Raw genomic sequence first — 12,946 nt, forward strand, 5'->3', positions numbered from 1 at the left:
GCAGAATGTAAAAAGGCTTCAAAACTACTTTGGAAGTAAGCTTTTAAATTACAGAAATATTATACCACTGCAATGGTAAGCAGGAATGCAGGCAGGAAAGTGCTGTACTACTTCATAAAGTGGTCTTTGCGGTTTTATTACAGGTCTTCCTTAGCTGTAAAGGCTTTAAACAGACAAGCAAACAGAAAGAAAATTTATAGCTATCAGATAGCTGTCAGAGTGGTTTGTTTATTTGTTGTTTATTTTCAGTTTTAATCATCTGCTACCCATAAATTCCACTGTTCTTGTGGTAACTTCTTACATTAACATCGATATATTATGGGTGTCTTAAACAGACAATAAAAATATTGCGCTTACTAATTAAAGCAGTTCATGTATTCAGCCAGGCGCTGCCAGAAAGAGTTGTGGTTGCCTAATTGTAAGGTGCCTTAAGCAATATACCTGTTGCAAATTCTTAGTTGAACTTTGCAGTATGGCCAGTGTGATTTGAAATATTCATAGCTGTTTTGTTTGTTTTGGTTTGGTTTGTTTTTACTGCAGCTCTTCGTTGAGAAGTGTATCAACTGGATCTTCAAGACCTTCCAAAGTGTGTTTGGTATGCGGAGATGAGGCATCTGGATGTCATTATGGGGTGGTTACATGTGGCAGCTGTAAAGTTTTTTTCAAGAGGGCAGTAGAAGGTAAGAAAACATGAAAGTAAAAACATCAGCAAAAAAGAAAAGGCAAAATATGTGCAGGTTTGGTGATTTTTAATAGAAATACATGCACGCATACATGGACCTATGTTTTCCTTTGTGTTCTCTGCTGTTGATAAAGTTGTGTGGTGTTAATCTGGACAAAAAAAAAAAAAAAAAAGAAAAATAAACCTTGAATGAACTCCAATTACATATGATATAATTTATGTAGAATATTCCAGGGTGTTTTGCAGCGTGCACCTTCTAAAGGATCCGTTGGTTTGCTTCATGGCACTGCTGAGTCCTGTGGCTTCTATCCCATCCAAGTGGTGCTTTTTTTTTTTTCATTTTTAATGGGCACAGATACAATTGATGTAAACATACTCTTGCATCTCCTGTACTGGCGGATGAATATGGTTGTCTCATGCATTGGCAGCCTTATATGACAGTACAACCCACTCAGGTCAGTTGTCTCCCTGTGGATACCTCCAGGGCTTTCTACTCAGTAGCGCATCTGCTTTGTCTTTCAGCAAAAGAGAAGTGCTAGATTGGAGGGGAAGCAGGAATTGATTATGGCGCTTTTCTTAGATACTTTCTTCATTAAGGACTAGGACTGTATTTTCATGAGGACTATATTTTGATAGATTTATCATCACAGGAGCATTTTGCTGACATCTCCCTGGTTTATGTTAATTATGGTATAGCTAGTCTTTCCTGAAGTCTCAATAGGAAGAAGTTACTGAAAAAGTGAAAAGAACACTGAGTGCTACAGGACCTCTGATACGTGTTGCCTGTCTGTGACTTGGGTTTCCAGGATAAAAGAAAGTGTTTGTGTACAGACTTTGTAAGCAACTTCTTCAAGTGATGAAAATAAAGTTTTTAATACCTGATAAAGCACAAGTGTTCATGGCATGCAAAGAACATAAATACTGTATAGGTTTTTATAAATCTTTGCTGATGAGTAGATGTTCTTGCAACCACTGAGGAAGAAGGCAATACCTTCTTACTGATTTATTTTACATGAAGAAAAACCTAGAAGGAAGAAATCAGACTTTTAATATGGTGTCCAGCTTGAGCACTGAGGATTGAGGCAGTGTGTGATATGATTAATTTTTTCTGTGATCAACAAATCTGCTGCTGATGGCAATAAGGATTTAGCTCTTTGTTAAATAGACCTGCAGGGCTTGTGTGTCATTGAAGTCAAGACCTCATGTAGTATCTATCTATCTATCTATCTATCTATCTATCTATCTATCTATCTATCTATCATCAAAAGTGTCAGTCTAGTTGAAATTAACTTCACAAAGTTGTAACGACATGGAAAATGTTTCCCCCTTGTGAAACCATTTTCTTCTACTGTTGTGCGATAGCTGACCTGAATGCCTTCATTCCCTAGCTGCTGCTTTGAGTTTTTAGTTGCTTAATGTAGCACATGAAGTGGAGCTGGAAAACCTTACTTATTTTCACTCAGTGATTTACTCCATGTGCTTCCATGCCATATATGGATCCATGTTTATCATGCTGCTCCCTTTTGATGTCCTTTTTGATATAACCTGGTGCAAATCCCTATCCAACTTTATAGGAGTTTATGAAAAATTGCCAAGGATTCCCTTTAGGAGTTGACAAAGTAGCAAGACTATGTTTCCAAGCCTCAGAAACCAAAATTATTAGGAAAGTATTACTCTCTAATCAGGCATAGAAATGTTGTTATTAAAAGTTATCAGTAATTACTGAAAGTTTACAAGGTAATTTAAAAAAAAAAAAAAAAAAAGACGGAGCAACCCTGTCATCCCTAAAAATTGAAGATAGGGATTTTAAATTAACTTAAAATACTTTTTTTTTTTTTTTTTTTAGAATTATTACATTAACATGTATGTTCCTACCAGTGGGATGTGAGCACTGTCTAGACTTCTGCTTGGTATGCACATGACTGTGAACTCTTGATGCTCCCAGTAGCATTGTTGTTACGCAAACACCGAAAATTTGGCTTGTACTTTCCTGTTTTTATATATACACACATACATATTTATACACACACATATATTTGTGTGTGTGTGTATACATATATATGCATAAAAGTAAATTGTAGAGTATTAGCCACAAAGGAAATAACAAAACCATAATATACATTTTGGCTCCAAACAGCCTGAAACTATCCGTGTGACTGAAAACTTGCGTAGGTAGTTTTGTAACAAAAACCTTACGTTAGGGTTGTCATAATTTTTTTAGCCAGGTACATAACCAATGAAACAGCCCATCTTGAGGTTCCCTAGTTTAAATAAAATACTTGTAGTAATGTAATCCGTATCGTATGTTCAGGAGGATTTTGTCTTGAAAACTATGGTAGTTCAATGCATGGTATAAGTAAAAAATAAATCAAAGTGGAAGAACTTTCTACAAAGGTAAAAGAACTTCTACCTTTAACGTAGATCCTAGGCATACCTGTCTGCTCTGAGCTAAAGCTGTGTTCCTTACTTAAGTGCTTGCATTCTTGTCTTTGTTGCAAAGAAAACGGTAAACCTCCCTCTGTGAACACAGAAACAACTTTCTGGAGAATTTATAAATACAGTAGCTAATTTGAGTAAACCTGAATTGTTTCCTCTCTAAGAGATTGTATTAAAAGAACAAAAGATAACACTCAAGTTTCATTCACAGTTTCCATGAAATCATGTGTGTAGACTTTTAAAAGGTTTAATTATGTTTTTCCAGTTACATTTTACACACTTTAGATGTGTGTGCATGTGCACACACACACACACGTATTTCTTACTAGTTCCACTAAACAGTGTTCCAGTAGAAAAGTGTCAGGAGAAATTACGTTCTTTCAGAAATGGCCTCATGTTCCAATTGTTATAAAATATGGTAGGTACTGCTGGTGCTATTTGAACAGAACCACAGAATGGCTGAGTTTGGAAGGAACTTTTGGAGATAACCTGTTCCAACCCCACTACTCAAGCAGGGCCACTTAGAGCTGGTTGCCCAGGACCATGTCCAGATGGCTTTCGAATATCTCAAAGGATGGAGGCTCCACAACTTCTCTGGGCAACCTCTGGCAGTGATTGGTCATCCTCACAGTAAAAGAAGTCCTTTTTGGTGTTCAGACAGACCACCCCTGTGTTTCAGTTTGTGCCCCCTTTGCACAGAGCAACTCTTCCTTGGAGGGGAAGAGGCTTTTGGTCATGAATTTCTACCGACTAAATGAAAGACTTGATTAGTTTAATTTTAAAAGTTCTGTACTGATAGTCTGTCAGAAGATATGGTGGTATGGAAATCATGGGCAAGAGTAACTGGTGTTCAGGTGGAAGGCCAAGAACAGGTGCTCCAGTTGAGCATGTCCCTGCTTATTGCAGGGAGATTGGACTTGATGACCTTTAGAGATGCTTTCCAACCCAAATTATTCTGTGATTCTATGAAGTGGGGAGACAAATTGTGTCAAAAAGCATGGGAACATAGAGAAAGGGAATTTTGAGCAAGGAACCACTGCACACCACCTATCTTTTTGGTTCTCTGCTAGAATTGCTAATGTTGTCAGCCTGCCTTGAACAGCTTTAGAGTGCCAGTTCCTTTGCGCTTCTGTGAATACTATAAAACAGAGAGATTATAACAGCAGAGAACAACTGTGTTGAAATTTAAAAACAAGAAACTACACAACAACAAAGAGACTAAAGCTTGCATTTCCAATTATAAATCTGGTAATTATATTCCCAGTGAATCTTATTTTGGAGACTTGCAGAAAATGTCTAATGAATTTATGAGAAGGAGAGCTGTAGACCAGAAAAATATTGAAATGGGTTTATTGGTGAAATTTCAAAGGTAATTTCAGCTGGAATTCATTACAGGGATGTAAATTACTGAAGTGAAAAATTCTGGTATCGAGTGAGCATGAATTTTTTGCTGACTGATTTGATGAACAGGAGTCTGATATGAAAAATGTGATTGTGTCATTAATATAAATTTGATCTGCCTTGCAAACACCATAATCCAATAACCATGAAAGTGTTGATAAATGGTGCTACTGCAAAACTTAAAAGACATTTGTATTTATGATACTTTTTTTACCTAGGATAACTATATTGTACGAATTTTTAAATTATGGATATGGCCAATCATGAAGTTGTTTAGTCTGTGATCGTTAGTAGAGTCATATGCTGAAAATACACTGTACTGTGAGGGAATCTAAAGCACCTGGCCACTCTTGTCTTCTCTTTTTCCACTGAACCAGCTTTCTCTGAGTAACAGGCTTAAAGTCAGAAATCACAGCTGTTCCTGTGTATGCTTTGCATTTTTAGTCTTCTTTGTTCAAGTTCCAGACAAGTATGAGGTAATCTGTCCTAAATCAAAATTTATATCGCTTCTTAAGTTGCTAATCTTTCATTCTTCTTTTGGCTTGAAGGTAAGAAAAAAGGAAGGCATTTTATCATCTCCAAATAGTGCTAAAGACTACAACAAAAATCACCATCTTCAAGTTATTTTGCATATTTGCTGGGAGATTTTTAGCTACTTAAAATGGAAGAATTAACAAGTTATATTGTTATATAGTTATATAGCCATCAGGAAGCTTGTCTTTTTCTTAAATACAAATGTGTGATGGTCAGTAAATTTCAGATTTTGCTGCTGATATCTGTTCCAGGTTTACCTGGAATCGAGTTCTACTATTTTATATCAGAAACGCAGATGTTTCATCACCTCTGAAGTAGAAGCACAGTCACAGCAACAGAAGTTTTTAAGGTTGCATTCCTTTTTCACCTGAACTTTTGTTATTTGCCTATTTAAAGTCAGGGTAATTTTGGCCAAAGGAAATCTTTGAAAGCCTAATCTGATGCTGTCTTACTTAAGTGGCCTCCTGCATATTGCAAATGTGCTGTGCACCTCAACAAGCAGCCTAGTAACAAAGAAATCCTGCTTCTGCTATGTGTTTTAACAGCAGGTTATCCAAGGTTCTGCTTCAGTAGTGGAAGGGATGAAATTTCTTGTGTAGCAATCTGTAGGGACTCAGCACAGCTGTGGGAACTGAGCTTACCTCAAAGATAAGGTCATGGAAGGGAAGTGCTGTTCTTCATTCTCCCTTTGTGCCAGACTGCTCTGAAAACACAGAAACAAACCAACCCGGGCTGCAAGATCAAGGGTCCAACCCACCAGTCACCTGGGGTGACTCTCAGTCTGCCTTGCCAGACACTGAGGATGACGGCTTTGCTGTAGCAAAAGGGATGCAACAGCCTTCCAGAGACTGATCATTACATGAAGGATTGCAAGCTATTGGCAGCCTGAAAATTCCGTGGTAGATAAATTCAGTTCTTTGGCAAGCAGAGGCACCGTGCAACTCTTTAGTAATGGGCCAGATACATAATATCCCAGGGGAGAAGTGATAATGTTATGCATAACATGTTTCAGAAGCAGGTAGTCTTTCTATGTTTTTCCCGTGCACTGTAAGTGAAAGAGCTTCCCAAGGTTCTGCACCCCCAAGTAGAAAACAGAGAAACTAAAGCCTCTGTGTGTGCCTTGTAAATATTTTCATTTGAACTGGGGAGGAGAAATAATCAAGATATGAGAATTTAAATGCTGGTATGCATAGCTTTAGAATAATTAGCTTAATCGGCATACCTTAATCTTTTATAAAATACTACCAGTTAACAGGAAAGTTTACCTTGTTGATCACTTTCTTATGCTTTAGAAGCTGCATTTGATACATTATAGGAAGGCATTTTCCACACCATTTTGTAGTGTGTGCACCCATGAATTTTGTAGGTCTGTATTTCTAGAATTAATTATACATACAGTTCTTCACTCTCCACTCTTCTGTTCATTCACTGTAATGGAATCAGTGTTTTTCCATCACAGGCTGCAATTTTCCTGTTACCCACTTTCATAAGGTCAGCGGCCTCTCTAAATTCGACATCACTCAGTATAGATGTCCATATGTTTTCAAAGAAATTTCTATGTAAGATTTGAAGTTGACTCTGTTCCTGACCTGTTGCAAGAATCTGTTTTACAACCTATCAAACAGAAATATTAGGTGAAGAGCAAGCAGATGGGTGATCTGCTGAGGGCAAGTGAGCTGGTCAAATTCGTGTAGCAGCTGCTACTCTTACTTGATATGCTATGGTTAATAGGTGTAAAATAAAATTTAAATAATTAAGTCGTTGTAGGTTTGTAGCTGCCACCAGCCTTCCATGCTTTCAGAGATATAAAAAAGATTTTTCCTGGTTTTTGCTCTGGCAGGCAGTATTGCTCAGAGAAATGAAGACTTTACTCCTGCTCCTAGTTGACTTTAGTTACTAGGAACTTGAAGTTCAGGAAGCTGGTAGGACAAAGGAACCAGAAAGTTTTGCACCCCATAAAGGAGGGAAAAAACCAAGCAGCAGCAAGTGTGACACAAAAGAAAAGAAAAGATCAATAAAGGATGGAGTATATATTACAACTGAATATTTTAAAGCTGGGGAGAGGTAGAATGGGAGGAGAAGCTTTCCTTGCGGCTCTTGGAATATGTGGTGTGCATGAGAAAATCTGACAAGAATAAATGTTTGATGTCTGTTAAATGTAGATTGCAACACTAATAGAGCAAGTATATCATGGTAGAGTTTCAGAAAGGAGGGGGTAGGTTTGGGAACCATCTAGGTGATATAGTATCTTGGTTTTTAAACAAGTGAAAAATGGGTGAGTTCAGCAGCTGCAGTGCTACAACAGAGAGCTGCATGTTGGTAAATGGCTGGGAATATTGTTTGAAAAAGTATTTTATATGAAGAATGCTAAAAATCTGCATTCATTCCTTTCCAAAAGCATTAATAATTTCTTCCCTTCCTCAAGACTTGCCAACATTTGCAATCTTTTGATTGAAACTTTTATTTACTGTGTAAGCCTGTGTTGCCGTAGAGTGGGAGAGAGGAGTACAAGGATGAGGATTTAAATACAGGCTGCTGTCTAGCCTTGAAAAACACTTGCATGATGCTAGGAGGTCTGAGTGCAACTATTCTTCTCGTGCTCTCTTTTGTCTGTCTTGTTCTTTGTTTTATGAGTTCTAATTTCTAGACTGCTTTATCTATTAAATGATACATTCAGTAGGTGACAGCCAGCCTGCACAAGCACAATATGCATTAAGCAGAACGCATATGCAGTGGTAAGATTGGTTTATCTTAGGTAACAGGCTTCCATCACCACAGATTTAAGCATCACACAGGCTTTCACATGCTTTTCTACATCCTTAGAGGGGGAATTTTGGCATTCTTATGATGTGGTAGGCACTGAGTTGCAGTAACTGTATTTTACTTGTGGTTAGGTGTGTCTTAACTCATCACAGGGATAACATTCTGGTAGATCAGAGTCTTCCTAGAGGTGGGATAGCCCTGTGAATGCATGCTGATTTAAGGTAGCTGCAAATATTTTGGCTAACAAAAGTTCTAATGCCACGGTCATTAGTTTAGTGTTATCTTATATACTTCAACTGACTTTTCTTTAAGAAAGAGTGGATTTTTTCCATATGCTGCACAGGGGAAGGTCAGAAATTAATCTTTCAGGTAATAGTTCCAAAGTGGCTGAGCCACTTGTGTAAAGTAGTTATACGAAATCCCTGTTTTCAGATGCACCAAGTATTTCAATCAAAGAGGAAAGTGTTCACAACATCATGGTACAAATTATGCTGAAAATGCTTATGTGGAACATTGTATACTTCCGGTCACCAGCATGTTAAAGACATTTTGATTTGGAGTCAAGTAAACACATTAGGAGGACTTCTGAAATGATCTGGGGAATAAAAAAATGTGTCTTATGTCAGGTGACTAAATGCTTTTAGCTTTTTTTAGCTTACCCAAAATGAGTCTGAGTTGGGACATGATTGCTGTCTATAAATATTTCACAGTTGAGGAATAGACAACTGAGAGGGAGGAGAATTTATTTTGAACTAAGAACTGTACTGAGATAAGAGCAAATGGGTAAAAATTACATTAGTTAGTTTGATATATTGAGAAGGCTGTAAACCACCAAAAAGAGGGACTTAGAGGGGCACTTTATTGAAAGGAGTCAGGAGGATTTAAGTACCTGCTTTGAAACGGAGTGTAAGAGAACTAGCTGATGTATAATGTGATTTGGTTATCTGTGATAAGTAAAAGGGAAGCTAGAGAGGTCTCTTTTGGTTAATACTGTGTTCTGGTAAGGCTGGAGAGTGCATCTGGCTCCAAAAATGAAGGAAGCAGGAGCAGTAAAAGAGAGGCTGAGCTAACTAATATATTTTTAGGGTATTGCACTTCTAATGATGGTGGATAGCCAGATCTTCCCAGAGATACAGGACTCCAATTTTTAAAAATTGATGTGAAGTGCTCAGATCATGCATAAGGCACAGTTGCTTTGTATTCATACTGGCAGGTAAATGTCTGTCTCCTGCAATGACTTTTTCTCATTTTGAGTTCAGAAAAAAGCTTAGGAGAGTGACGTCCTTTTGAAATAACTCCATCCCATCCAGATAAGCCTCTGCAGGTTCCCCCAAACCCCATCAGGTGACTTCATGCTTGGTCACATTTGCTGGTAATCCCCTTAAGTGAGAGTCTGGTTACTGAGAAATCCCTGGTCATTGAAGTATAATTGGTCTGGCTTCTTGGATGCTGTGCTGCTGGGGTGTTTTTGTAATGCTTAGTATAATACAACTGTAAATGGATAACTAAAGCATGAACAGACATTCAAATGGGAGTTTGCAATTGGACATAAATACATGTACGAGATCTTCTAAATCAAACAGCATAAAGCATCCTTTGTGAGATGCTTTAGGTCCTTACCGCTATGGTACTGCTTCTTAAGAGATTCCACTCCATAAAATGCTGTTACCTTCCTGCTTTGGCAGCCTATCGGAGCAGTATTATAATTTTCACTTCTAGTAGCAAATGGCACTTCCCTTCTACAACCCTCAAGGTTCAGAAAACTTTCAGAGCCTGAAAAGGCTCTTCCAGTCTCAGTTTAGGCAGTTAAGAGCTGAAAGGGGATAATCCTGCAAGGTGCCTTCAACGAAACAATGTTAGAGATAAGGAACTTTGCAGTGTTGTGGCTGAAAGAAATTCTAAATAGATGAAACCTCAAAATAAATGCATAAATACATAAAGCCAGAAACGAAACATCTTTTTGTACCTCCTAATCCCATTTCAAATAAGAGAGTGAGAAAACAGTCTCCACACACACAAAAAAAAATAGGTAAAATGTATGTACAGATCTGTCTGTTATAGACAAGAGGGAACAAGGCATCTGCTAGCATCTCTGATATAAATAGAGTGGGAAAAGGTAATGGCAGATCTCCCATTGCCTTAAAAGAAGCCAGGATTTCAGCCTTTTTTTGCAGCACAGTTTTAGGTTGTTGAAGGTTGGTTGGGAGAGCCTTTGTTAAGTTTAGTCTAGGCTTAGACTGAGGCAGTTTCATTAGGTTTTATAGAAACAGTAATGGCTTGTGGTCAGCTTTGAAGCCCACAGCTCTATTGTTTAAGAAGAGGAAATTCTGTAAGGCAGAATTACTACCTGTTCTCAACCCGTAGAATTGTTGGTGCCATCTCTAATGGTTGAGTTGCCAAATCCAGACCCCTAAATAGGGAATTTGGGTTAGTCCATTCCCACCTCTTTCAAGAGATGGTTATGTGTGGCTTTTGTATACACCTGGTCCACACTAAGAGCCAGCAGAAACAAGTAGGGGTCAGGTGAAAGGCTGCCAGGACCTGCTGACACCATACTGGGGAGCTCCATACCTACTGCAGAACTGACACAGTAACAGCAGAGTGGAATGGCCTTTCCACAAGTACATGAGCTTTCTCTGTGGGGTATATGTCACCTGCAGTTGTGTGATGTAGGCATAGCTGAAGCCTAAAGTCTGTGTTAAGACTGCACGCAGCAGATGAGAGCATGTTCTTGGGATTCACGTGTGCATGTGGTTCCTGTGCAGTAGGGTTTACTGGCGTCCTGTTCACTGGCAGCATGGGAGACCCTTTCTTCTCCCATTTCAGAGTTCAGAGTGGCAGGGCCACCTGAGGCTATTGTGTCCTCTACCACCCATTTCTGCTCCTCTGTATGGGTTCTTTTATTAGGTGTAGTGATGGGCTTCAAGGGGTTTGAGCTTCTTGGAATATTTTTAGCTTGCTATTTTAAAAATTTGTTGGGGAGGGTAAAAAAAAAATCAAGTGTGCAAAATCACAGCTAAATATGAAAATAATGAATGCCAGTGGCCTGTGTGGTCTTTGTTCCTCTGCACCGCATGTAATGATTTCTAATTGAGCCTTAATTACACAATCACATACAACTTCTTCCATTAGACCTCTGCCTTGTTCATTGAACAGATTGGATAACGTTCAATTAATGAACAGCTATTCAATATCTTGTATTCTTCTCATTGCTCAGTGTATGGTCCTGTGCCTTCAACTGCTGATTGCTATTCATCCCTTGCTCAGAATACATAATTACTCATTTCTGACAGAGCTTTTCTGTGGTGCTCATCACTATAATATCTAAGTGCTTCACAAACATTGTTTAATTTACCCTTGAAATACAAGATAGGATGAGTGGTTATTACCCTTGTTTTACAGTCGAGGAGCTAAGGCACAGATGAATCTCAGACATACCCACTGATATAGGGCTTATGATATATGATATTTAGGACCTCAGGGGGCAAAAATACTTGGCCTGTTCTAATGCTTAGTATGTCCAAAGTGCAATTCCCATTGATTTTACTTGCAGCTATCGTCGCTTAAACCACTGCAAATCAGACTCTCGATCTCAAGTTGAATATTCGGGAAAAAAGGAGGATAATTAGTGATTTTTCTTGCTTATTATTATAAAGTAAGTCCATGGAAAAGGAGATGCAGTCCTCTTCTCCAGAATGCAATTCAGCTGCCTCAGGCATTGACTTTCTCTCCCTCTCTTCCTTCTTTAAATCCCTATAATCTTTTATGTACTTTTTTTTCAGTAGCTTGGGAATGTCCGGATTCATCCTATGTCGCAATCCACACTGTCCCCAGGATAAGTTAGAGGTCTGGCAAGGTGGGACTGAGGGTGTAGAAGTAAGACACAATGTAGTTAGAGACTTCGGTTAACCTGTTGTAAAGATCAGAATTCGGGGTTTGAGGTGTTGGGAAGTCTGAGACTTCATAACCTGTTCAGGGACAGCAACAAGAGCAAGATTCCTAGGTGGTGGTCATGCACAGGAAACACTGATGATGGTGGCACTTCCTAAATAGCAACAAGGCGCCTCAAGGTCGTAGAAGCTGTGCCTAAACCGTTTGACTGAAGTATATTTAGGAAGGCAGTAATCTAGCTTCTCTAGTACAAACTGATACTTGCGTTACAGGGAGTTTATGTTATGGATCCTCATATCCATCCTTTCTTACCTTTGTTAACACAGTATACCCCAACATGTTTAATATCTCAGTCAACCTTTACCCTGTATAATTCTTCTGCACAGGTTACTGAAACGCATCATTATGATATGGTTAATTTACCATCTTTTCTGAATATGCTGCAGATATTTTGCAGTATATTTTTTTCTTTTTAGAAGCTACACTTTTCTTTCTGTTGTTTTGTTTCAAGCTTCCTTTTTTAAAACTTCATCTTATACTGGCTATAGCATTTCTTTGGTATGAAAGATATGCCTTAATCACGTCATGACTTTAGGTCTATCAAAGGCTGTGCTAATGTGCGTAAGTTTATGAAAAGTGCACCATTTTATGTGGATTAACTTTGTCCAAGTGAGAAAGTAGTCACAGAATTGGTAAGATTGGGATAGACCTCTGGAGATTATCTAGTCCAACTCTCCTGCTCAGAGCAGCTTGCTCAGCTTTGTATCCAGGTGGGTCCATCTACATATTTTCTTCAGTGGTACACCAGTACTATGACTGGTAATAAGAACAAAAATCTGTAATGGAATTACTGGTTAAGGCAGTAGGTTTTAATGTTTCTTTAAGCTACTCAATGCCTCTTACCTGAAAAAGAGTATCTGAAGAAATTCAAAAGGACTAAATAAATGCCTCAGAAAATAAATGTGAAAGGTTATATTTTAGGAATTTATTCTAGAGATTTAGAACGTAGGCTGACTTTCAAGTCACAGGGTGAGAAAAATACCAAAATGGAAATACCCTCTGCAATAGAAAGACAGATGCATTATTTTAAAACGCAATGTGATGTCCCTGAAACAGAAAACCAGTATTACATTGGTTTTGATGAAAATGGGGTTTCTTTGAAGCTTTTGGTACCGTTCTTGCAAGATGCCATGAAAAGGTTTTGCCAGTTGTGTGCTACTGGCTATTCTGCTAAACAGA

At 38.4% G+C, this 12,946-nt stretch overlaps 1 protein-coding gene across 1 annotated transcript in view; it reads left to right on the forward strand.

Moving 5' to 3' along the window:
* NR3C2 (nuclear receptor subfamily 3 group C member 2) overlaps positions 1 to 12,946 on the forward strand; it is a gene marked incomplete at its 5' end in the record, with an annotated part of 201,683 nt that overhangs the window by 112,759 nt on the left and 75,978 nt on the right. Inside the window, one exon of the mRNA XM_080630293.1 lies at positions 541 to 680. Coding sequence (XP_080486419.1) covers positions 541 to 680 — 140 coding nt within the window. The remainder of the gene's footprint in view (positions 1 to 540; positions 681 to 12,946) is intronic.

The sequence above is a fragment of the Psittacula echo genome (genome assembly GCF_963264785.1).
Source record: "Psittacula echo genome assembly, chromosome: 1".
Classification (NCBI taxonomy): domain Eukaryota; kingdom Metazoa; phylum Chordata; class Aves; order Psittaciformes; family Psittacidae; genus Psittacula; species Psittacula echo.